This window comes from Pagrus pagrus, assembly GCF_965226575.1.
Source record: "Pagrus pagrus genome assembly, chromosome: 14".
NCBI classification, from domain to species: Eukaryota; Metazoa; Chordata; class Actinopteri; order Spariformes; family Sparidae; genus Pagrus; species Pagrus pagrus.
This window is the reverse complement of record NC_140198.1, coordinates 10011556-10036693: the sequence shown is the minus strand read 5'-3', so window position 1 is coordinate 10036693 and position 25138 is coordinate 10011556. Positions and strand designations below refer to the sequence as shown.

The 25138-nt window shown below is 39.8% G+C and overlaps 1 protein-coding gene across 3 annotated transcripts in view; it reads right to left on the bottom strand.

Moving 5' to 3' along the window:
- Window positions 1-780: 780 nt before the first annotated feature.
- Window positions 781-25138, bottom strand: part of gabrg2 (gamma-aminobutyric acid type A receptor subunit gamma2) — a 59399-nt gene continuing 35041 nt past the window's right edge. The window contains exons 7-10 of one of the 3 annotated variants that reach the window (XM_084373085.1): window positions 14017-14169; window positions 9856-10061; window positions 8227-8250; window positions 781-4895 (exon numbers count right to left, since the gene is read on the bottom strand). In XM_084373085.1, the coding sequence (XP_084229211.1) occupies window positions 4614-4895; window positions 8227-8250; window positions 9856-10061; window positions 14017-14169 (665 nt within the window). In that variant the 3' untranslated portion in view covers window positions 781-4613. The remainder of the gene's footprint in view (window positions 4896-8226; window positions 8251-9855; window positions 10062-14016; window positions 14170-25138) is intronic. The other 2 variants (XM_084373086.1, XM_084373087.1) reach the window with 2 other exon arrangements.

The following is a 25138-nucleotide window of genomic DNA, read 5'->3' as shown; positions in this document are numbered from 1 at the left end:
ATCGCCAACCCTTGTTAAAAGTTTTTAATAAGCTTTATGAAATTAAACCGCAGTTACTATTTGGGTACAAAGCATTTATGTAGAATAGACTACTCAAAATTAGTTGGGGATGTTGGGATATCTTAGTGATTCACTTGATTGTTTATTCTGCAAATAATTGTGAATATTTGGCTTTTATTGCATATCCATGCACATGCATATATGCACCCGTATCCCAATATCCCTCACTAATTTTTGAGTAGTGTATAACAGTCATCCTGCTGCTGTTCATCTTTTTGCCTCGCGGGAATACATCATTTTTTTAATTTTTCTCGAAAGCAGAGCCATGGGGACAAATTTGAGTACAACACCCAAGGGTAGGATGGCCTCTTTCTCTACATCCAGACAGACTCTGTCTCATGTGGCTGCACTCACTCAGTCTGAGCCTGACTGCTGTTGTTAATTTATTCTCCTGTTTGAATTTGCACTGCCTATCGTCTGCCAGTCCGATTTTTCAGCCCCACTTTAAAACATTTGTTAAAAAAGGAATCAAAAAGTGGTGAAATGTATTAAGTCACATTAGTTTGATGAAGTAATTAAAATAGTTACACTAGTTGTATTTTTAACGAAGTAACTAGTAATCTACATTTTAAAAGTAACCTTCCCAACACCGGTGATCAGTAGACAACCCCCCCTTCTTGTTTCCCTATATAAAGAACTTTGCCATTGCAATATTACAGTATTACTACTACAACCTGTAGTACAATTCATACATAATAATGATGAACCTATACACAGATATAAATGCAATCATTTTATTGTAAAATTCCACAGCTATGTGCAATTCCCTTATGAAAAGGATTTTTTCCAGTACATGTATAGCATATTATGCAGACCCTAACAGAATTGATCAGTGCCCCTTTTATACAATACTCAAATATACATAGATGGTAAACAACTAACATACTGTATGTATGAGGATCATATGAAATTTATTTTGTTCTTGGATAGCTTTTTACTGAGCTCTGTAACTCCAGTGCGTATTATTTTGTTTTCTGCAGTTTGACAAAATACATAACAATAGAAAATATCTACATGTGCTGTTCACATATTTGTCTCATTTGTGGGTCCAAAATAAATAAAAACCAACACTGTCAAAAAATAAGAAGTGTAATAAAAGTCTGTGTCAACGCAGGCAAAGAAAGGACTGAAACCAGATGAAACAAAGCTTGAAGTAGTCCCGATTCTTCAAAACATCCCCGTTTGACTGAAAACATATTCAACATGCACACTACTGAATACAAACACTCTTCAGTATCTCCCATACACAGCTGTATCTCTGCACTGACAGTAGAGTGCACAAAAAATATAATAAACAAATAATAAACAAGCTTTTATCATCATAAAAAAAATGAAAGTACCACAAAGTATGTTTGTTTTCTGCACCACTGTTCAAACACAAGACATGCTCGGTTATCGGTAAGATGGGCTTGTAAATAAAGTCGGATAGTCTGAATCAGATATGTCTTCTAGTTCACCCTGATACAAATATTACTTTTTGATGGTCTGGTTTTCATGCTTTTGGTTCTCTACCGTGTGAAAAAAACAAAAAACAAAAAGCAAATATCAAACAAACAAGAAGCAATGTCTTCGGGAACATTCATTGCAAGAATTTCCTTTCAGAAAACACTCACTTGTAGCTTTCGTTTTGGATTAACAAATGATATTAATGTTTGATATTCTCTATTGTATGTGTGTCAGTTTGGCACTTCATAGGATGCAATCACTCTTATACGCTTCTGTAAACTACTGAACACTGATGATGACCAGTCTACATTGCTATTGACACACGTACGTCCGTAAAGATGTGAGAGATATGTGCACACTGAGGACAGGTTTAGACCACTAAGTAGCAGCTTCAGAACACAACAGGACCACCATTAAATACAAAAGGGAAAGAACTTCAGGAAATATAAGATAATCTGATAAATGCATATGGTTGTATCATCACTGATGCTTTTATTAATGATGAAATATCAAGACCAATGAAAAGTTGTGGTGGTGGAAACCAAAAAAAAAGTGGAAATAATTAATAGTCACAGCAGATGTTCTTCTTCTGGTGGCTCGGGAACTGTTTTTTTGTGTTTTTTTTTTCTTCCCTGAAAATATTAAAGTCTACTACTGAGAAGCTGCACAACAGGTAAATGTTGCAACTCACTAATTCAACAGATATAACAGTTCGACAGGCCTTTGTGAGAGTAGTGTACATCGATCACAACATAGAAAACACAAGATAAATAAGCTCAAGCTCCATTGACACATCAACGAAAATGTGTCTGATATAAATGACAGCATTCTGTGTTTCTTTTCAGGGGCTATATGGACATAAAGTACAATTTCTTTCAATAAAATAAATAAATAAATACCATCAATGAATTAATAAATAACTAAATAAATACCCCATTACCCCATATTCTACATGGTCAGTCCAGCATAATACAATAAGTCTAATATACTGTATGATGATATACTGTAACAATGCTGAAATTACAAAATATATACCCTTTTACAAAATCCCAAGGGCTCGACAAGTGTTTTCTTCCTTTTATAATTTATATACACAGACAATGTGATTTACACCTATTCCTCGTGAGTTTTACAGATCATACCGAAGCACTGTCTCCATTTGTTGCATACTGGCGTCTATCAAAATCGATGCGTGAGGGGCTGTAATTCATGTGCGTCATATGTTATCATACACAACATTTACAATTCAGATGCTTTCGCTGTGTTCTTCGCTCTCTTTGCGCAACCTTACAAAAGCAAATTTGAATGGAAAGAAAAGTAAAAACGACTAAAAAAATGAATGAAATTCTGCTCAGCCGGTGAATCGATTTCCTTTCAGTGTGATAATTTACATTCTCCATGTGTTTCTCCTCAAAGACACAGGAAGCAAGATGCTTGATAATAAGGCTTACGCATCTGTTCTCGACACAAGCCGATGCTTTGTTTTTCTACTTGATTGATGCTCTTAAAGGTGCAATATGTAAGAATTCTGGCTGAAAACATTCAAAGAGTAAGAGTAACCGTTTTGATGTTATCATGTCTGTGTATTGTGTTTCAAAGCATGTCTAGAATGTGTTTACACTGCTAGCAATGCTCTGGTGCAGCAACACTCCAGACAGCTAGCTGTGCAGCTAACTGAGCTAACTAGCTACAGTTGGCAGCAGTTAGCGGTTCATCTGTTGCGGTTCAACATGCTGCTCCCTATTGTTTGAATTTTACAGGTGGCTAATTCCTACATATTGCACCTTTAAGTCCATATATTTTAATTCATATTCAGGTTTTTTGCATTGTTTGGTTATTCCGTTGTTTTGTAGCTCATCTTAGAAGAATAACACATGAAACAAATTCAAAACACCCTATAGCTGTCTGCATTAACATTTGCATTAAGGTGTAGATAAGTCTGAATTCAGCTATCGATGCTAATGTAAAGGGCAAAAAAAAATATGATATGAGTTTTCATTAAAACAAAAAAAAAAAAACAGTTTCTCTTGTAAAAGCTTGCATAACAAAAATATAACAGCGGTGTGTCATTATGTAAATGCTCGCTTTTAACAGCAAATGGAGGAGATGATGAGAGGTCAGTGTTGTCTATACAGTGAGCTAATGGCTGCGAGGCCTGAAATTCTGGGCCGATCCTCCCACCTGTATGCAAAGCCGATTCCTCAACTTAAAAGGATAAACTGGGCACATTTTATTTTTTATCATTTATTTTTCCAATTTTCCTAGAAAAAAAGTATAATTAAATCCTGAATGATAATCAACAGTGCTCTTTTTTTTTTTTTTTTAGTTTCCATAGCCAACAATAGAAGACCATAAAACATGTTGATTTTTGGCCTGAAAGGTGCATGCAATAAATGTAAACCACTATGTAATAGTAAAATATATACAGTGTCTGTACAGTTGAGCATTGTCCATAAACAGCATCACCTCTCTCCGACCACACACAGAAAATGCAGTGTGTAATTGTGCCGACACTTAAGCTAAATAAATTAAAAATAAATTAGCATCTTCAAAATCAATTGTGATGTCACTGTCTAACATAGCTCTATTAAAGTGCTTCAGATTTGTGTCTTAGTATGTTCAGTTAAAAAAAACAAAAAAACGCGTGAAAAGAAATGAAAAGACGGTTAATGTCATTTAGATTTGTCTCATAGAAGTTTGCTGTGATCTGAATTGCTATTTATTTCAATGGTTTACTATGGAACTAAATAAAAATCCAATTAAGAAGAAATTAACAGGAAATTTCAACTTAAAAAAAAGCCCAAAAAATAAAATCATCAAAACAAAACTAAGACTCATTTTGCTCACACAATCAATATTTTCACAGCACACCTACAAACCTCCTCATACCAGTTTAATGTAGTGCTACAACATTTGCAATGTCTGTCAAAGTTTTCAAATGAAGTGATTGAAATTGAAAGATTAAAACTAGGGGAATTAAAGCAAATGCTTTAAATCAAATCATTGGGTATTTCAGTGGGTCCCCTTCCTTCAAAATGTCCCTTGCTGGCACAGAGCATATGTAGAATGTAATGGACTGTATGATAAGGCTGGATGCACACCCAGGCCTAGAGATAGAGATAGGAGACCCAGTAGACCAGGTTGAAGAGACCAAATGCAGTGGGGAAGAAGATGCGTGCATACGAGTCTATCTTGGCGATGCGGATGTGCAACCTGCCGTGCCGCCAGGCTCCGGAGCGGCAGTCTTCGAAACAGCAGAAGAAGCTGGTGCAGTCCTTCCCGTCCAGACACTCGTAACCGTACTCCTCGTCTCGCTCCTGCATGTGCGTGGCGTTGTTCATCTGAATGGCTGTGGCCGAGCGTGGACGGATGTCTACCGTGGGTGTCTGCTTTTAACAGGACGAAAATGACATAGTTAGCCACCAGAGCCTCAGAGCGTCTTAATCAAGACTTCACTGACATAACGGGGGACCTAATTTGAGCTGCCATTTTCTGTCTCCCATTACATAAGTCAGCAAATTGTAATTTGCGCCTTCGACTTGCCAATGGACCCTTTTAATGTCAAGAAAATCGTATTGACCCATAACTAATAATGTAATTAGTGCGGTTTATAGTAACAAAGGGTCAGTCCCCGTGGAAGCCATGATGCAAATTACACCTTTGGGCTGGGGCATAGCTGGCAGCTGAGGCAGTAGTCTATATTGCTTTTTTTAGCAGCTGTATTAAGCTAGTGCTGGGCAATGCCCCTCTATTCTTTATTCTAATTATGCCACTGCTGCGACACAACATTCAAAGATGCTGCAGCAAACAGATGACTGTGTGTCAACTGTTCTGAGCACAGTTTTTAAAAATGTTTTAGTGCTCCGTGACTCAACAAATAATTTGGACCTGCATGGATGTTGTAAGCAATTTTTCTGAGATACATTTATAAGAGATGTTGTAACCGGCTTATGATGCATCATAAAGCCAAGCTTAGGGAGGAGCATGTGTTGGCAGATGTGCGGCACACAGCTCGATATTTCTGCAGCCCACTCGTTCTGTCACTAAATGGGTTAAAATAAACCTCCTTTTCAAACTGTGCTCACCACTGGAGGGCACATGCCTTTCATTTGTGAAGAATCCTAAAATAGGACGGTGACTTCAGTGAGTCTGTGGCCCTGTCATTCTAAAGGGAGACAATTAGCATTCAAACAGACGGTTTTCATCAGCTTTTTATCTTGAAATACCATGCCACCTTTGCACAAATTGGAAATTCTGTCTGTTTGGCAGATTAAATGCTCCCCCCCCCCTCCCATCCTCCTCTTTGGCAGAAATGGAAGGTTTCTTGACCTTGCTGATAAACTAGGGTGTCAAGCTCATCATTTAAAAAAGACACAGTGAGTCGAGCATACTCCAAAGTTCAGCTTCTAAGAATTTCACGTCTCAAAAAAGTGCCAGCAGCTGTTGTCTAGGTCGTACTGTATGTTCTGTCCTCACAACGTAGGAACAATACTCTATAAATGACTGCACTAGCACTCCGAATATGCTCAACACTGTGGATGTGTGCTCTGTGTTGTGAGAATACTTGTTAAAATTAATCAGGTTTTTTTTTTTTAATTGCAACAAACATCACAAAACAGTAAATAGTTTTTTTTCTCTCTTTTGCCACACAAATGTTGTGTCCCAATTCTTATGTATCTACAACAGGCATGCTTGCTGCAAGTAAAATAGGTCATTGCAGTTTTAGTTTGAACATAACAATATCTGCCATAAGCATGCATCCTCAAACAAGCTTAAAACACTTAAACTTGATTGAACTGTTCATTCCCCAGGACTTGTCATCTTGCCCAGCACTAGTGCACAAACTAACTGTCCCTTTGAAAACCATACATAACCACAAACCAAACAACATAACGGGTTAGTTTTCAGCATTTTTGTCCTTATTTCATGGACAGCATGTTGAGTTAATGAGGGGGATTAGCAGAACAGGTTATGACTCAGTTCTCAAAGGGGATTGGTTGCACTGGAGGAAGCGCAGTGGAAGCTCAAGCAGAAGGAGCATTAACAGCATCCTGCCACATGGCCTGGTCAAGCTGGGCTGTGCTGAGTTGGTGTTAGCAAAAAAAAAAACCAAAAAACAAAGAAAAGAAACAACACAGTGGCATTGGCAACTTTAACTGGCTGAAAGTAGACAACCTCTCAGAGATGACAAAAGATGGAAACAGTCTGGATCGTTACTGGAGGATCCCTTATGTTAAATATTTGATGGTAGTGTTTAAATCAGGGGTGCCCAAACTTCTTCCCCTGGAGGGCCAAAACAGAAACGTAATGGCAAACAACTACTGCATTGTATTGGATTGTGTTGTATTGTGATGATGCAAAATGGTACTAGGATCCTAAGTTCCCTTAAAGGTGTAATATGTAAGAATTGGCCACCTGTCAAAATCATACTCAAAACAAATAGAGGGCAGCATATCGCCAGAATAATGGCTAACTGCTGCTAACTGTAGCAACACATTGACATAATGTCAAAACTGTGATTTTGTCACATTCTGTTGATAAATTTAGTTTAACTACAATTCTTACATATTGCCCCTTTGATAATAATCCTACATATTTAAAGAGCATTTAATTTTTTTTTACATAAATTAATCTTGCAAAAGCACGTGTTGGCCCACTTTGGGCAGCCCTGGTTTAAATAGCGCAGGCAGATTGTTCAGCAGTACATTTAGACTCATTTTATCTGTTAAATTAAAAAAATGTCGTTAAAAATGTCCCTCCTAGTTAAATATTGATTGTAAATGATAGAGCCTGACCAATACTGGAATTGTGGGGCTGGTGCAATACAGCTTGGCTGATATTCTTATGAACATTCTTGTGAAATACACATGTTAACATGTTTTTTTGCACTATGTTCTATATTAAAAAATATATATATATCGGCACATATGGGACAACATATATACCGATATATTTTATCTGTGATAAGCCAATATTAGCCAATTGATATATTGGTCAAGCTCTAGTAAACAAACAAATAAATAGCTGAATAAAAACATATTGCAGACCTCTCCATGGTAAAAACAGATTATCTTGTCTTGACTTGGTGTCAGGTTAAATTTAGATCTTTGCTAGCTCCCACCCACCCTGGATGCTTTTTGGGTGTTTAAAGATTAGCATGTGTTAATCTTCTGAATGGACCTCCGACTCTAAATAGACTTAACACAGTGCGGGGGTTGTCTGTTTCAGTCTGTTAAGGCTCTGCTGACTCTGTAGGAAGCGTCAGGTTGAGAAGCCCATCAAACACACAGGTATAGATTTACTGGCAGGAGAAGGGAAAGAAGAGGAAGCTATTGCAGCGGCTGCTACTTCACTGTGGTTACAACAACAACAACAAAGAGTGAAACAGGACAGAGGGAGCCAGAATGAGACCACACTAGGCCTGGACTATTACATTCCTCTGGACACGGGATGTGTGGGATGCTCATTTGAATTTAACAAAACTGCATAAGTACGTCTGGCTGGCTGCCTCCGCACTGTGCACTGCAGAGTGCCCTTTTTTAATGTTTTCTGTGATACCTATTTAGCAACTGATGAGGAGTACAGTAAGAATGCAGGAAGATAAAGAGGAAATAAGAGAGAGGCGTATCTGCTGTATAACAGACAGAAAAGCAGTGAGGTGCTGGGGGCTCAAAGAGCCAAAATGCATCAGACACATGCAGTCAGACACAGGCAATATACCTTTGAGGAAAAGAGCCGGAGGAGCTTTTGTCCAGACAGGAAACAAAGAATATGTGGAATTGAAAGAGAGTAACAAAAAAACAAAGAATACATGTAAACAGAGGACAAAAACAGCAATAAAAAGAAAAGAAAAATTAAACAGAAACAAGATAATGTGTGAAAATTACAAGCACTGTATTGTCTAACTCAAAATGGAGAGAGAAGAAGTACACTGTTGAGAGACATACATATTACAAACAGACACATGGGGAGATGCATGGTGGGATATATGTATCTCACATGCTTCTTACGCCAGCATCACTTCAGGAGAAATATTACAATGCAATTGCAAAAGTACAGAGATTAGGTAAACAACATTCATAATGCAGAGTTGGATATCCCTGTGAGTGTGACATCATTACATTTTCAGATAAGGCTGGAAGCATCTGTCTTACATCAAACATCCTTGGCAGTTTCAGTGAAATTTATCACATTTTCTGATAATATACAATGTCAGTTTTCTAAAATATATATAACAAAATAAGCTGATAAACTAAACTGACAGGAGGAAATCTGATAAACAGAAATCTGCATTTTCAGAAGGCAATAGCTTACACGTAGGAAAATAAACTTTTCAGGTTCACTACTACATTTTTATTAATTTTTAAACACCACAAGTCAAAGACCTCCTTTCCTTGCGCGCTTCCTCCTTCGCGCATCTTGGCAAGACATGCAGAGAACCTAGAAAAGCCCCTCTGAGATGCCAAACTGGCATTGCACCTTCCACCTTATTAGTCATTCATTCGCCCACGAGACAGTGAGACCACGTGAAAAAACCTTAACTGCGGAGGCTGAAACTAGAGCGCCCCACTTTCCCCCAAAAGTTCCAGTTCAATACTCCTGTTCACCCAAGCACAGTACACTTAAAGGTTTAAGATTTTATATCCTTCAAGTCCAATTCCCCCCCCAAAAGGGCCATGACTTCAAAGATGGATTTCATTTACCTACTTATAATCTCTTAAAAAAGTATCAGAACTCGGTAAAATAGAAACTTTCTCCAATAAGTCCACTTGAACAAATTTTCATTTAAAAACTTTCATTTACAAAACCGCAAGACAACTCTAGCTGATAAGCGAGAAGTGCTAGTCTTTCCGTCGAGGGTGAACACGCTCGTCTCTGTGAGTGCTCGTATCTGACAGGAGATCACTGCCCTTCAGCCGAGCTGCCGTGAGGGAATTAAGGCTCACATGAGGCCAACTCTCCTGTCATGTGACACGGGTCTAAATTACAACCGCAACAGATGTGCGGCGGATTAGGAAAAGGTTCTAGCTGCACGCCTCGCTCATTGAGTAATTTGACGTGGTGGTCCCTGGGAAGATGCTCCCTTAGGGATACTTAGCGGTGTATAGCTTTTTTTCTACGGCTTAATCGCAGTACAGTAATGCAGCGGGGGAGGGACAGAGAGCGTGTAGTGAGAACTTGACCTTTGACCTATATAAAAGATACTGTAAACACTGTAAGGATAATGCACAAAGACATATTACATGAAACATAGTAGTGTTGTTTGTAGCTATAGAGAAACCTGTTGCTGTTTAAAACTGAAATAACATTAAAAATAATCACTTCAGTTAGTTTTAGAAAGACGCTCACCGGGTTTTTCTTCTTCTTGTCCTTTTTCGCGCTCGGCTTCCTGTTGCTGACAAAGTAGTGCAGCGTGCCGTACTCTATAAGTGCGGCGAAGACGAAGATGAAGCAGACGGACACAAACAGGTCCATGGCAGTCACATAGGACACTTTTGGAAGGGATTTCCTGGCAATAGTACTCAGCGTGGTCATGGTCAGCACAGTGGTGATGCCTGGTAGTAAGATCGGGAAGAATGGAGAGAATGAGACAAGTTAAGGAAAAATAGAAATGTGTAGGTTCTAGTAAGAATTATAAATACAGGCTTCGGACCCGTCTGATCAACCGGCTGTAACTATCTGAACTGCTTATATCTGACTTCATTTGACATTCCTGTCTCTTTCGTTCGTTAGGAGTTGACCGGACACAAATGTGCTTTGGTTTCTCACCCACACAAATTTATACAGTTACACATTTGCACACAGATCCACACACCCACGCACAAGAATAGTTTTTTTTCCATTTATTTGATGTTTTTGCTGTTTCATGTAGGCTACCTTATGCTTGCTTTTTGATCCTATGTTTACTTGTGCTTATTTTTGTAAATAATAGGGCTTTTGTATTTGCTTGAAATACGTTTTGAGGTAGGATTCCTGTTATACTGTAAGCCTCTCGGGGTTTCTGAATGTCACCTAAACAATCTGCTTCTTTTTTGTTGTTGTTTTCTGCTGCTTTGTTTTCGTGTACAAATTAATATATATATATATGTATGTTTATATACAGCAGCTTTCCTCCTTCACCTTATCATATTAGAAGAGCATTACAACATTATTACGAGCATCTTGCAGTACTTAATCTGTTCTTAAATCTGTTGTGAAGTTGAAGATCAAAACTCAGAGTGGACATTTTTAATAATTTATCACAGATCATGCACCAGTTTTTTAATGTGTTAAGACATTTTTTGATTTCTTACAGCCATGTGCTCACACATTTTTCAACTTAGGAACACATGTGCGCCTAAATGTTTTAGTGTAGGAGGTAAGTTTTTCACTTCTGAAACACATTGACTGCCAAGTACAAAAAAACAAGGCTCGAGCTGAAAAAAAAAAACAAAGTCACTGGAGGATTGCATGTCTGAAGCTCCATTAGTTGGAAGGTGTAACTGATTTTTGTTCAAAAAACAAAACAAAAATGATAAATTAAGCGCAATAAATTAGCAAATCTTGTAACTAGTATAGGAGTTTTGTGACTACTATTACGGTATAATATTGTATATGAAAGCTGTAATGATTAGTCAATTAACCAAATAGTCAATCAAAAGAAACTGAGCAGCCATTTGCTGCTTCAAGCTTCTTAAATGTAAGTTTGCTGCTCGTCTTTGTCATCAACTGGTCATTCATCATTGGTTGGAAATGTAGACTCTGAAGACCGTTGGTTGCACAAAAAAAGCAATTTGAAAACGTCACAGAATATTTTGATGAACATTTTGTACAACTGTTCTACATTTTATTGACTGAACGATTAATCAGGTAAATAATCAGCAAATGAATCAATGTTGAAAAAAAGACTAAATCCCTGTTTGCAGCCCTACTGTTTGTACATACTGTATATAAAGGAGGATTTACATTGGCTGTTTCACTGCAAGCTCTTAACAGTTAGACGTCCATGAGGGAGGAGTGAACAGCTGTTTTATTGTCCCCTTGATCCATATACTTTACTGGTTTAGCTGCCATTGACCACCACACTAACCCAGTACAATCCTTTATGGAATAACTTTCTCGCCTTTAACTCACTCTGCCTGCCTCTAATGATGATGAGGGATGATGGCGCACGACTGGAAAATCCATCCAAGTACACAGATTACCAACAGCATCGTAACAACAAACAAGCAAGAAACAAGACCACTTCCTTCCTTTAAATAGATCGTACGTGTATGGGCCTTGTATATAGAAGATGATTCATGTCTAAATTTAATGTGGAGTGAAAGACATTCAGTCAGCACCAAGATTAACACTGCAGTATTGTGAGTGAATTGATATATTTCAGGACGGCATTGAAGGATTAAGAATTATGTCATCTGCATTAATCCGCTTCCTAACCACCTGGCTTCCTGTACTTCCTGCATCATCTTTGAAAGGAAATTAAAAGATATTTGACTCTTGGTACATTTTTAGCAGGAGGATTAATAGTGTTATTGTTTCAACTGCAAATTATGTCTGAGCTGCAGAAGCAGGAGCAAACAAAACAACCTATTTTTAGAGAGATTAATGATGGACAAAGTAATGATGATAGTGAGGTAGAATGAGGGTTTCTGCCTGCAGGGGTTGTTTTACATTCAGTTATGCTCGCTAATGATCACATCGCGTGGACTTGAGGTCAGAACTTAGAGCCTTGAGGGGCCAAAAGGAAAGCTGACTAAGGAATATGAACGTAACTGCATCACAAGTGAACTTTCGAGGATGTCCGCTGGACACCAAGGGCAAGTTCAAAAGTTGACAAATTTCCTTGAAATCCTCACGTTTGCCCTCTTTTCTTGCCTCTGTGTCCCCTCATTACATGCAGTGAAGAGGCCACCTGCATTAGTTTTGTGCTGAAGCTGCATCTCTGCATCTTCCCTGCTGTATTGCATAATTAATGCCTCATTAAGGCATGCATGAAAACGTATGTGCCAGGATAGGCTCTTCTAATCAAGATGGACTAGATTCCTAAGCAGCTGCCCTGTCTCAGAGGGGAAGGGAGGAGGGGGAAGGATGTCGAAGAAGAAGACAAAAAGGAAAGGAGAGACCTGCAGGAAGGAGGAAGCTTAGTCGGACTGTTTTTCAGTATTGCCTCTTTCACACTGTACAAAAAACCCACTTACACTCACTAACATCTGGCTTTTGTCTTCAGTGGGAAAGGGTATGATCGGCTTCATTCCCAGGTCAAATGACTCTAAAGTAATCATGGTGTGTATCGGCTCCAGCTCCAACCGGCTGTGATGGAATTATGACACCTGGGTGGACACGCTCATTTTCACCCCTTTTCTGGCACCATGCTATCAGGTGCGCTTGTGTCATTGAATCTGAAGCACTAGAATAAAAAAAACAACTACTGTCAGAGTTGCTTATGGGGCATTCCATGCCAACTCACCTGGGCCCTCCCAGTTCATGTCATGGATTTTCTTGGAAGAAAAAAAAATCATGTAAAAACTATTAAATTTGTGGGACAAAATCCTGGAGCTGTGCTCCGAATACGTTTTTAGTTATGAATTTTTCAAGTTTGGCTCACAGAGCTAAAATTGTAACTGAAATTTTGCAGTGAACAGCCAAGAAGCCCTAAGGATAGTTGGCATCATGTATTAATTTATAGTAGTCACTGCAGTAATGAATAACAACGAACAAGTTTTTACCCAAATGAATAATCTGTCATTTTCAAAAATGAATATCTTCCCTTCCCTTTTCTGCAACCCAATTTAGATTACATGCCGTGTTAATATAGCTCTATCACAGCTTGAAGTTATTTGGTCCTGCATAAAAAAATGAGTGCCACAGGTCTTCCTTATTATAGCTTCAGAGCTGAAAAACCCATTTTTTTACATATTGTGACTGTAGATTATTATATCTTATTTCAGTGTCTATGAAATATATGTGAACGTGTTAATATTCAGTGCATATATATAAAAATGTCAAAGAAGTTATATTACTCCTTAATCATTTATCATCAAAAGCTAATTCTTCCTACATTTCACTGGCAGTAACATCACATGTAATGCTACATTACAGACAGAGAAAATCCATGACATGAACAGGGAAAAAGTTCTGAATTCTGGGTGAGTTGGCATGGAATGGCCCACATTTTAGGTTGTTTACTCATGTTTAAAAAACCCACATGTACGTGTTGTAAAAGTGGTATATACGGTGGTGTGTGAGCACCACAGGGTCCTCGACGCGTTTCACCGGAGGGAGTAATTAAGGCAGAGATGGCTAATGAACCTCACTGATGTAAGTGCAACATATGTGTGTCTGGGCTAAGTGGTCTGACTATAAGAATTAACTCAAGCGAAGACTCTGTTAAGAGAGGAAGAAGTATAATAAATACCATTTCAGAAAATTATTCCTGCTGACTGATTTGTTACTTTTATCACTGGCGTCAGCATGTACCACGGCATGTGATCAACACCTTGTGGCTGGAATAACTTTTTTTATTTTTACCCAGTGATGTTCTGGCAGGTACTGCATCCTTGTTGATCCAGAATGAGACCCAGGAGAGGACAACAATCAGGGTGCAGGGGATGTAGGTCTGGATGGTGAAGTAGCCCATTCTCCTGCTCAGGTCAAAGAAGACGGTCAGCACCACGTAGTCTCCTGGGGAGAGACAAATAATAGGAGGAAAGAAAGAAAGAGTGAGAAGGGATTGTGGAATGATAAAACAGAAGGGGAAAAGGTTATATGCTGGATACTATATGCTTTATTACACAAATGTAAAAAATGCAGTGATTAGTTTTCAGACTTCACCGCAGTCCATACCAGAGAACAAGACGAGAAAAAAAAAAGAAAGCACTGTAGGAGGTGGACAGTACATCAACTTTATTAAATCATTTCATGTCATCTTACTATGATTAAAGAAGGTTGTTGACAAAAAAAACATCACACAAACAGTTAAGTCATGGCCTGATCAATACATAATGTTGTGTAACCAAAGACTTCACTGCATGATTGCCCAAGGCAACTGGAGATCTAAAGTGAAACGGAGCGATTCAGAAAGCTGGAGCCGGACCTGCTTGGATACACACACACACACACGCACATACACTCTAGTCTCCTGCCAGTAGTTAGCTGGAACATGAACACCAGCATCCAGCTGATGATGAGCCATCCCTGCGCTGGCTGCCTGACCCCAACAGATGTTAGGTGTTAAGAGGTTGAGGTTAGCTCAGCCCAGATAGACCTGACCCTGACAATATGGATCATCTGGCCTGCCTGTTTAAAATGCATGCGAGGCAAAGCATGCACACACACACACACTCGCAAATGTGCTTCCAACACCTTTGCAAGGAGGGTGAATTGAAGCAAGATCAAACAGAGAAGACAGGCATGAAAGAACAAACTCATCACACACACACTCCAGTTGCATCTGTGCCAGCTTGACAATGCAGCAATGCTTGCCAATACCTACTGTCCTCTTCAACTGTCTGTCTATGTACCTGTCTGCTTCTTTGGGTTTAGTGGCAGTTCACTGCTGGCCTCCAGCTCAGTCAGTTGTCTGCTAATTGATTAACATCAGACTGTTAACAGTGTCGGAAACCTCCCCTGGCCTCTTGCTGCTGTTTGTAACCTGCAGGGCACAAACCTACTCTCTCTCAGCGATGCATCTACAATATGTGCTCGTGTGTGTGTGTGTGTGTGTGTGTGTGTGTGTGTGTGTGTGTGTGTGTGTGTGTGTGTGTGTTTGAGCACCCACAACACATGGAACAGTCTCTGCAGCTGGGGACTGAACAGCTGGCTAATAATTTTCCTCATGAGAAAGGGCGCACAACACATACCGCGGTTTAGTGAAAAACAGCCAACATCTGTGTATTTGTGTGCTAATGAGAGACAGAGAGAGAACGAGATGAGACTGTCAGTGTTTATTATGTCTGCGAGCGTGTGCGCCCTGTGCGAGCGAGTCCTCGTAGTGTCTGGACAGGGACCAAGTCTTTGTGATTTATCCCAGCATGCACCTCCGTTCACCCAGCCATTGATAGCATCATTAAATAAACCAAGCGCAATAACCCCCCGGCAGCACAACCATAACTGTTCATATCACCACGTGTGTTTTCTGCTGAGGCAGGCAGGTGCGCGGTATATTACAGTGCGCCGCCTCGGTTTGTAAGAGTACGGGAGACACATGAAGGCTGCTCTCAGGGGTCCCGCAGCCCACTATTTTGTTTTTATTAACATTACATTAGCAGGGGCCTAAAACGGAGACCCCTGACAGCTGAGAAACTGCCGGTTGATACACTTATTCCAGCTTGGTCAGCAGCACAAAGCCTCCTCCACATTACTTCAGACTCTTAATGATAATGGGATTTCCACCACGGGGGTGAGGTCGGCTGGTGTAAGACCCTGCTGCCACACGCCTCCCTTCGTCTGTTCGCCGGTTTCATTACAGGCCACATCGCTTGCCAGGAAGACACTTTAAGGAGGTGTTATCGACCGACGCCCTCCACCCTGGCAGCCTGATGTATCTGCATCAGCCCGCCTGCCATTATGGCTCTGTAGTAATGCATCAGTTTGGTAATGACTTCCTGATTCCACTCAAAACAAAATGGTTTCCAGTTCCCTCACTGGTTTAAGTGTTTGGCAGGGATTTCACAACATTACCGTATGGGGAGGAAGTAGTTTAGCGCTCCAGATAAACAGTCCCAACACAATTAGTGGACTGTGCGAACACTTAACACAGTTTTGTTTTGCATTTACACTTGATTGCCTGCTTGACTGCATGTTAAAGTGTCCAATTATTTTCTGCCATGTTTAAATTATTCTGATGACGCATCTTTGTGAATACCGGTGTAGTCTTAGTGTGCGTTGCCACCACTAGGAGACGCACATGGCAGATATGTCAGAATCCCACATAAAGGGTCTTTAAATGTTAAACACTCAGTATGTATTTTCTGCCACTAGGGGCATCTCAGTCAAAACAAGGAAAACGAAAGATGTAGTTTGATGATGTCGTAAAGTAGCATGGGATCATGGGAGTTGTTGTCTTCATTGTGAAACAGCCACCATTGCTGATATAAATCTATCTGACATGAGTGCTGGTTCACAGACAATGTAATTTGTATTTAAGTTTTGTGTAATGTTTAGTCAGGATTGCAGCAAAAGGCAACCTAATGAAACTTTGCATTACCTTGAACAAACGTATAGATTTCCTTGGATTTGAACATTGTCAAAAACATTTGGAATAATTTAAATACACAACTTAACAAAATAAATATTAGAGCTCTAGTTGTTTTTAGACATTTTTATTGCAGCAATTGTAAAAAAGCAGTTTAATGGTTTTGGCCCTCTGTTTTTTTTGACACACACATGTTTCTTCCGTCTAAGAAACATTGCCAAACTCAGGTCTGTTGTATCACACCTGAGCTACACATGACAATGCACGCTTTATATCATCCTGGCTGGACTATGGCAATCCCCTTTTTCACCTGCCTGAGCAAGTTGTCTCTGAACTATCCAGAAATGGTCCAGAACACTGCTACAATGCTGCTGACCAGGACCAGCAGGACATATCAAATCAGGACCACGTCTTACTGGTTGTCCCTCGCGCTCAACTGAAAACAAAAGGGGATCGTAATTTGAGGTGTTCCCTGTTGAACGCTCTTCTTGTAGACTCTCTATTGATGCCTTTAAAAAGCAGTTGAAGAATCATTTATTAAAACTGGCCTATTTTCTTGCCGTGGAGTGTTTGCAATAGTATTTTTTGTTAGAGCTGTTGCTTTTGTTTAATTGTTTGTTCTCTTTTATGATCTTATGTACTTGTAAAGCACTTTGTGACCTTGCTCTGTGTTAAACAAACGTTCTCACTTACTTTCTCCAAAACAGTTAGTTAATAACACTGCTTCCTTTCTCCCAACACTAAACTTTGAAACCTTCATAGAACTTAACTAATTTTGCTCTTGTCTTGTGTAGCACATGTTCAAATGTTCACATGCATGCCTGTGTGGGATGAAAGGACCCTGTTTATTTCTCATAAGACTTCAGGTGAGATATCAAAGCATCTAAGGCTTCCTGCCTGCATTCTTCCTAATGGGAGCCCTCAAACTAACCTGAGCTAGAACCTCACATCTGTCAGCTCCAACAGATGAGGGTGCGTTCACAAGTTCACACTCTTATCTTCTCCGGGTCTATAGAAAGCTCTTTTTTTAAAGGCTGTGTTATGTCAAATTTACCTCCTTTTGTGAATTAACAATGAATATGAAGAAGCTGTCATGTGTGATCTCGCAGCCTTTCACATAGATCCGACAACGCCTCCATCTCTTGTGATCCTACAGGCAACCTCGTGTGCTAATTTATCCACTAACAAGAACACTGTCAGAGTTCAGATTTGTTTTCTTTGCGTCTTTGTTATTAAAATCCCAGAAAAGTTCCAATTTCTCCAATCCTATCATCTCGTTGCCATGATTACACTGCTACCCATCCCTTTCCGTTTATAATTTATGAGTGAAAAAAGTGCTGATGACAGCTGTCTGAAATATCAACGGCGCAGACAACAGCTCAAAACTATTGTTTGTATTAAGATATGGTTTGAAGTATTTTTATTAGGATCACAAATTTCCCTGGCGAAAGTGGTTTACTACGAGCTGATGTAATCTACGGAAAGCAATAAAAACTTGGCGGGGATGATCATTCATCAGAAAACAGAGCTGCTTTGTTGTTAAAAGCCGCAGAGACGACACACTCAACAGAATTAGACGCACACACACACACACACACACACACACAGGGCACAAAGGGAAAAAAAAGATCACTCTTCCATACGAGCCTTCTGCCGTGCAGGAAATAGAAAAAAGATGGATGTTTTATTATTATTAGAATACAGAAATTGTTATAACCTTCTGTATTTGTTGAATATTGAACCGGTGAGGAGAAATGTTGATCCAAGTCTAGCTGTATAGTATTGCACAACAGCCACAGGGGAGTTCATAGAATTGTAACATGGTAATTGAGGACTGCTGACCCAAAGGGGGGAGAAAAAAAAGTGTCATATGAGAACATCATTGCGCTGGCAGCCAGGCTGTAAATTGGTGTGGATATGGACGGGCAGGAGAGACCTGAGGCACATGCTGGCCATCCAATGAACGCAGACAACCCAGACACATTGCAGAGCTGCTGACAGGCTGTCTTACTGAGCTCCTCTCCTGTCAGGGGTCATCTGTATCAGAGATGACAGCGGATGCTATTGTGCATGTGTGTGTGTGTGTGCGCGTTTGTGTTTATGAGACAGACAAGAGCTTTGCTAATGACCAGGGTTATGCCATGGCTGGTTGCCAGGGCCAACAATACTTACAGGGAATGTTAACTCACCACTTTCTGTGACATGACCAGAGGCTATATGCCTGTGATTAACTAGTTACAATGGCTTTCTGCCATCACAGGCTACTGCACTTATTCCTACCCGACGGTGGGTGGCAAGATGATGTCACGGCAAAAAATAAGGCACGGCATTGTCATGGTGAGAAACTGCAGAGACACAGCAGTGTGATTAAACACCAGACAGGAGTCTGCAGAGTTCGACTGCCTTGTTGTTAACATTGAAGTGAATGTGATGGAGACAGATGATTATCCCTCTCTCAGACACGCTAATAGCCCTCAAATTATTAAGAACAGGGCTGTTTACAGGATTTATGACAGGTAATAAGAAGCTGCCAAAACTGTTTTCCTTGCTACATTTGACAAGTTTGGGACAAAGTGTAAAAGTTCTAAAAAAAGGTTTAAAATCTAGTTTATCTGCAATTAAAAAGATATTTTAGATGACAATGTCACATGCTGTCAACCTGCTGAGGGGCCCTGGGACAAAGTGAATGATGGTCCCCTTTGGACCCTCCACTCCAACCCACATGTTCTGCCAACCCATTTTGAAAGCCTGTCCTTTTCAGAAAAAACGACCATATAGGTTGCAAAATCAAGCACCTCATTACGACCCATATTTATGTTTGTTTTTAGCCGATGACCTCTAGCAGCTGTAGAGGAGGAAGTGAGGAGAAGGAGTATAAAGAGCGACAAGTCCGTATAGGGAGGGGGTCGGGGATGGTGGATGGATTATACAAGGGCAAGACGTCATTCAAGAGATTGCTATTTGTGTCCAGTGTGAAAGTCAACAGTGAGTTATTTTAACTTGGTATCATAGTGACATAATGTCACATGCATAACGCAACAAACCTCATTTCCATGTTGTTTAAGGGTAATGTACATTGTCTTGGTAGACGTACAATTAATGTATAATATTCAAGGTATTAAAACTATATGGACACGGTGGCCCTCTAAAAGACAAGGACTCAGGTTGGGTAAAAGTTGCCACCCTGTGGCCCAGTTTTAATGATGCTTTCGTGGAGCATATTACCAACCAAATTTGCAATTAATCAAATCACCACAAAGTAATAACCACACAGAATGGGATGGTGGCCCCCTTGGCCCAGTTGGTACTCCAGCCTCGGCTGCCATCTAAAAAAAAAAAAAAATATCACACTTCTCTTTTATTTCAGACCACAAATAAAGGTCTTGTTTATTTCATGTTCTCACCTAATTTGTGCAGACATTTTAAGACAACCCAAACTCCATCAGTGTGTTTTTTTTCCATCACGTCATATAATTAAAAACATAGCCAACACATTCACAAGCCGCTTCTATCACCTCGCTCTGCCTCTCTCCGCCTTATCCACGTTCCTGCTTACCTCTTCTAAAAATGGCCTCATTATTTCTTGTTCACACACCGAGGAAAGATGCGATTCACACTTATTACATAAGCTCCAAGTTCTGAAATTCAACTCTCGCTCTGCTTTCTCCCCTTGTTTAATATATCACCTCTGTGGTCTTATTTTCTCTTCGCACTGTTTTGGCCAGGTGACAGGAGTTAAACAGTCACGACACTGTTAGCTCGAGTGTTTCGTCCCACTTGTGCTTCATTAAAAAGGACGCCTGAGCTGGAGTTCGAAATAAATAAAGCTAATTTGAGAAAAGTAACAGCGAGGAGAAGAGAGGAGAGATTGTGATGCTATGGCAGTGATAGAGAACCACAGAGAAACATGCATGACAAAAAAATGTCCACTTGGTGGGGGATCTATTCAGCACAAAAACAAATAGATGGACAGGTAACTTGATATTTTAAGGCAAGCTGTCAGGAGGAAAAGGACAGAAGATATTTCATCTTTTTTAGTGATTCAACTGCAGCCATTTTAAGTTTGAGCTTTTACCTTCATTGTTCTGTTCTACTCACCTGGTGCAGAATACTGATTATCTCCAGAAAAAAGAAGCCGTCAACAAAAAGGAGAGTTAGAGCAGGAACAGCAATTTGCTTGCAATAAATAGCAGAAGCACTGAGTAGTTAGCTTCAGTCGTAATAACCGCTGTAGCTGAAAAGCAGCAGAGCCTTAAACACAAAATCGAAAGGCAAGGACGGCCCAGCGCCGGCCATATTTTTTATAATGGATTATAAACTGTAACTGTTGTGGTGTTTTTGCACAAGATTGTTTGTCGAAGTTGCTGTAAAACTATCTACAAGCACCTCCTACATGCAGTCTTTAAGCATCACAACACTTCACTCTGAATATTTATGATGTGATGTTTCACAAGATTTGAACTGTGAAACAATGTGGTCTTATGCGTTGCTGACTCATTGAGCTGTGCAGAGTAAAGTTTCTTACTACGTTGCCAATGACTGCAAACAGGACTTCTGACATTTCTATTTAGGTTGATTAGGAGGAGTCAGATAAATACAATTGTTGCACAACACATTTAAAAAAAGATTGGTAAGCATTTAATTAGTCCTATTTTATTTACTTCAATAAATTGTCAATGCGGTCAGAAAAAAAGGGAAAACTCACTATTCTAGGATATCTTCAGGATGACGTTTTATAATGCACAATGTCCTTCTTTTGAAAATAGCAACAGAGCAATTTAAATTTAAATTTGATGGATAAGCTCAAACAAACACTTTGCAAGCCACAATCATTCCACACTTCATTGCCAATGGCTTTGTGCTTTTACAGATAAGAGTTTTTGGTTGCCTGGTTTTTAAGCTTTGAAATCAAATTAATCACAATCAGCATATTGGCAGAATTGCCCAAAACTTCAACACTGATTTATGCCCGTGCATACTCAGATTAAGTAGCATTTTCTTTTAAGAATCACAAAGCTTCGCCTAAGTCAGCACTCCCAGTCAAACTCAGCGTGGGCACTTAAAGAAAGTGATATTTTTTCAATGCAGCACAGGTTAGAAGCAAATGTGCTCCTTGTGCTAAGGTTCATGTATGATCCCAGCAATCCAGCATGAATATTAACAATGCATCCCCTCATACAGATTCATTGACAGTTTTCATTTAAATTCAATTTCATTTGAGACTTAGTTGTAATAGGCCTCTGGTACATTATAATATCTATGACACGCATTTGCATAATATGCACAGATACGCCATATTGTGCTCTTTTCAAGGCTCAGAAAGGTAATAGCATGTGTCACATATGACATACAAATATTGATTTTGCAGATTTCTCATACTGCAATAACAGAAGAAAAGCATTTAGCTTTGTTAAGTGCTTCCCGCGAATTCAGGTAATGTTCTGCACAGTGTCATTATGATTCATGAGAAACTGCTGCTTCTGTTTTAATAGCAAATCTGAGACTTATCCCTTTATGAAACGTATTGATCAACCAGACACAGGATGTTCCACAACCACTCTCTCCTTATTTCTTATGGCTAATTACTTTGAAACCCTGGGTTGAGGAATAATATTACACAAGGCCAATAAGCTCAGTGAGAGGAGTACCGTGGACCAAAGCACAGAACTTAAATAACAGTTTATTGAGCAATGAGTGCTTGGCCAAGGAACAACTGCTCCAAAGAGAGGCATCAACTTTGGATTTGGTAAGAAGAGACTGTTAAAGCTCATTTTGTGTGCATGCAGATTCTATATTACATTTACAAACTCTATTTATAGACTATAGTAATAAAAATTTGCCCTGTTGTTCCAATGTTGCATAATATATTGTTTTCACTGACAAGATCTTCAATAATATTATTAATACTTATTATTTTAAAAACTATAACGAAATGTGAGTTGATGAGACAAGATGGGACTGAAATGTTAGTGGCAGGCAATGGGAAATTTAAAAAATGTAAAGTGTTTATAATATAAGAAAAAATGCTGAGACTTGTTTTTGTATTACTTAACATTGTGGTATCTCAGCTTAATTCACCATTGGTGTGTATTTAGTCCACAGAAAGGACAGCAATCATTTACATTACCAATTAATCTCCTCATTATTTTTTCAATGAATGGTTATGTTGGTAACATTTCAGAGAATACTAGTAGCATTGTAGCAATAGAAACATTTTTATCAGAAGTAGCAGTAGTATTATAAGTGGTATTATGATAAGCAATAACAGTGACAGTAAATCAGTTGTGACTATCTCCGTTCCTGCACCTTCAGGCAAAGGACTTTGTCAAAATCTAAGACTAACCCCATCAACGACCTTCGAGTGCCTCATACTATTATAGTGAGAATGATGTTTCAGAAGTAGGGCTGCACCAGCAGAAGTCAAGAAGAACACAAACCTCCAAAAATGGCATCTCTGACAGCTTTGACCTGTTTTGATTTTGGCTGAACATCCTCTTCTTTTTTTTCTTCTTCCCTCTCTTCCTTTTCTTCAATCCCTGCATCTCTCCGCCCCATGACCTCCATCTTTGCCTAGCGGCATCTTCACCGAAAAACAGGAACTAACAACACCCTCACTTATTTACGTCCACTTGCTTTCCTCGTCTTTCTCCCCCTTGCAAATTAGATGACTTTAATTTTGTAGTCAATGTATTCCAGTGTCCTAGTTTATCCGGAGCCCTGAAACTCACGTTGCAACTGCAGTTGTGCTGCGGAGAGGTTTGGTGTCATTAAAGCGGATGAAAACATATACATTATGCGGACATCTGTATTCACATATTAGGGTAGATGAGCCTCCGACATCAGGAAGTTACAGGAGTGGAGCAATGGGCCGCCTTTGATTCTATTTCTCAACCTTCCCCCACTGTCTTCAATCCATATTCCTGTGTGCTTCATGGTCTGTCCTCCCAAAAAAGAAGAAACACCACTGAACACTGAAAGGACTGACAATCTAACATACCACACACACAAAAAAATCTATTCCTCTAAGTTTTTGCTCTTCTGCCATGCACCGCGGGCGCTCTTTTATATGCAGGTGGTGGTCGATGGGGAGGACTACAAGAGCCTTATTTTCCCAAAGCAATCTCTTCTCCTATGGCCTATCACCACTCCCTGTTTTCAGGTTTTAATTACTGCCTTATTAGACTGTCAACTGAGGAAGGCAGAGGGAGAGAAAGAGAGAACGAGCAAGTGGGGGGGATGGTAGCCGCAAAAAGTAGGACACAGGAATACACCGGGCGCAAAACAAAAAAAAAAAAATCATCTCTTTTGCGAGAGTGAGCATGGAAGCAGAGGAAGTGCTGGGGTGTCTGGGTTGTATGGCGCAGACACTTGTAAATGTGAATACTGCTAGCGCATGGGGCGGGTTAGGAAGTGCGTGTGGAGGATGGGAGAGAGGGGATAGGGAGGAGTGTAAATTGGTATTTAACTTCACAAAAGGAGGATTCTGGCTGAGTCAGAGCATTTTTCCTCCCACTCCTGCCCATCACAACTATCACCCAGAAGCAAGAGGGAGAACGCACACAGAGAGAAAAGAGGGGGGAGGGGGGCGAAGGGAGGGAGCGATTAGAGACAGCAGCTATTATAGCAACAGAGCAACCACGGCTAATGCATTGTTTCAGCGCTCCTTAACCTTTTTCCCCTTCGCAAAGACGGAGCGATCGTCACCTGAAAGAAAGCTGCGAGGTATCATTACCGTGATTAAATGACTGTTTTCATATACGGCATACAGTCGTGGATGACCTCTAGTGCACCAACTGTGTAGTATTTCAATTTTGTCGACAAATGTCTTAAATTATACCCACTTTTTTTTTTCTAACGACACATTAAGACTGGCGGTTTCACCTCTACTCTTCACTGCATGTGAATTTAATACGTTGTACTACTTCGTCAACCTACAGTACATCCATGAAGTAGTCTTTGAACATTTTCCTGCTCTGTATGTATCTGCAAACTCCCCAATCTCCTATTGCATCTCCTTTTTCACATTTTTGTGAATTATTCTGACGATGAAAGTGTTACTCATCAAGACAAATTTATGCATTGGAGACTGGAATAATTTTCACACAATATGCTCGAGCTTTCACAGGTGTTTTATTTGATCAGGGATGTAATGTCTCCGTAACAATAAAAAAAAAAAACTATTGGCATTTTGGTTTTTATTGCTTTTTGTCTCCCTCCATCTTTTCTTGATTAAATCAGGCAGGAAGTGACAAGCATCCTTGTCTCGGCGGGATCCTTTTTTTTTTTTCTCTCTAAAGGAATCTGATGACATTTTCCCTTTAATTTGCTTTGGATTCCTGCTTTTGAACCCCTCTGGTATGTGACCGTTACCACACCACCACTGAGGGATTTCAAACCTCCTGACGCCAAGACAATATTGCACGGGTCCGTCGTACCTTTCTTTCAAGTGGATTTGCT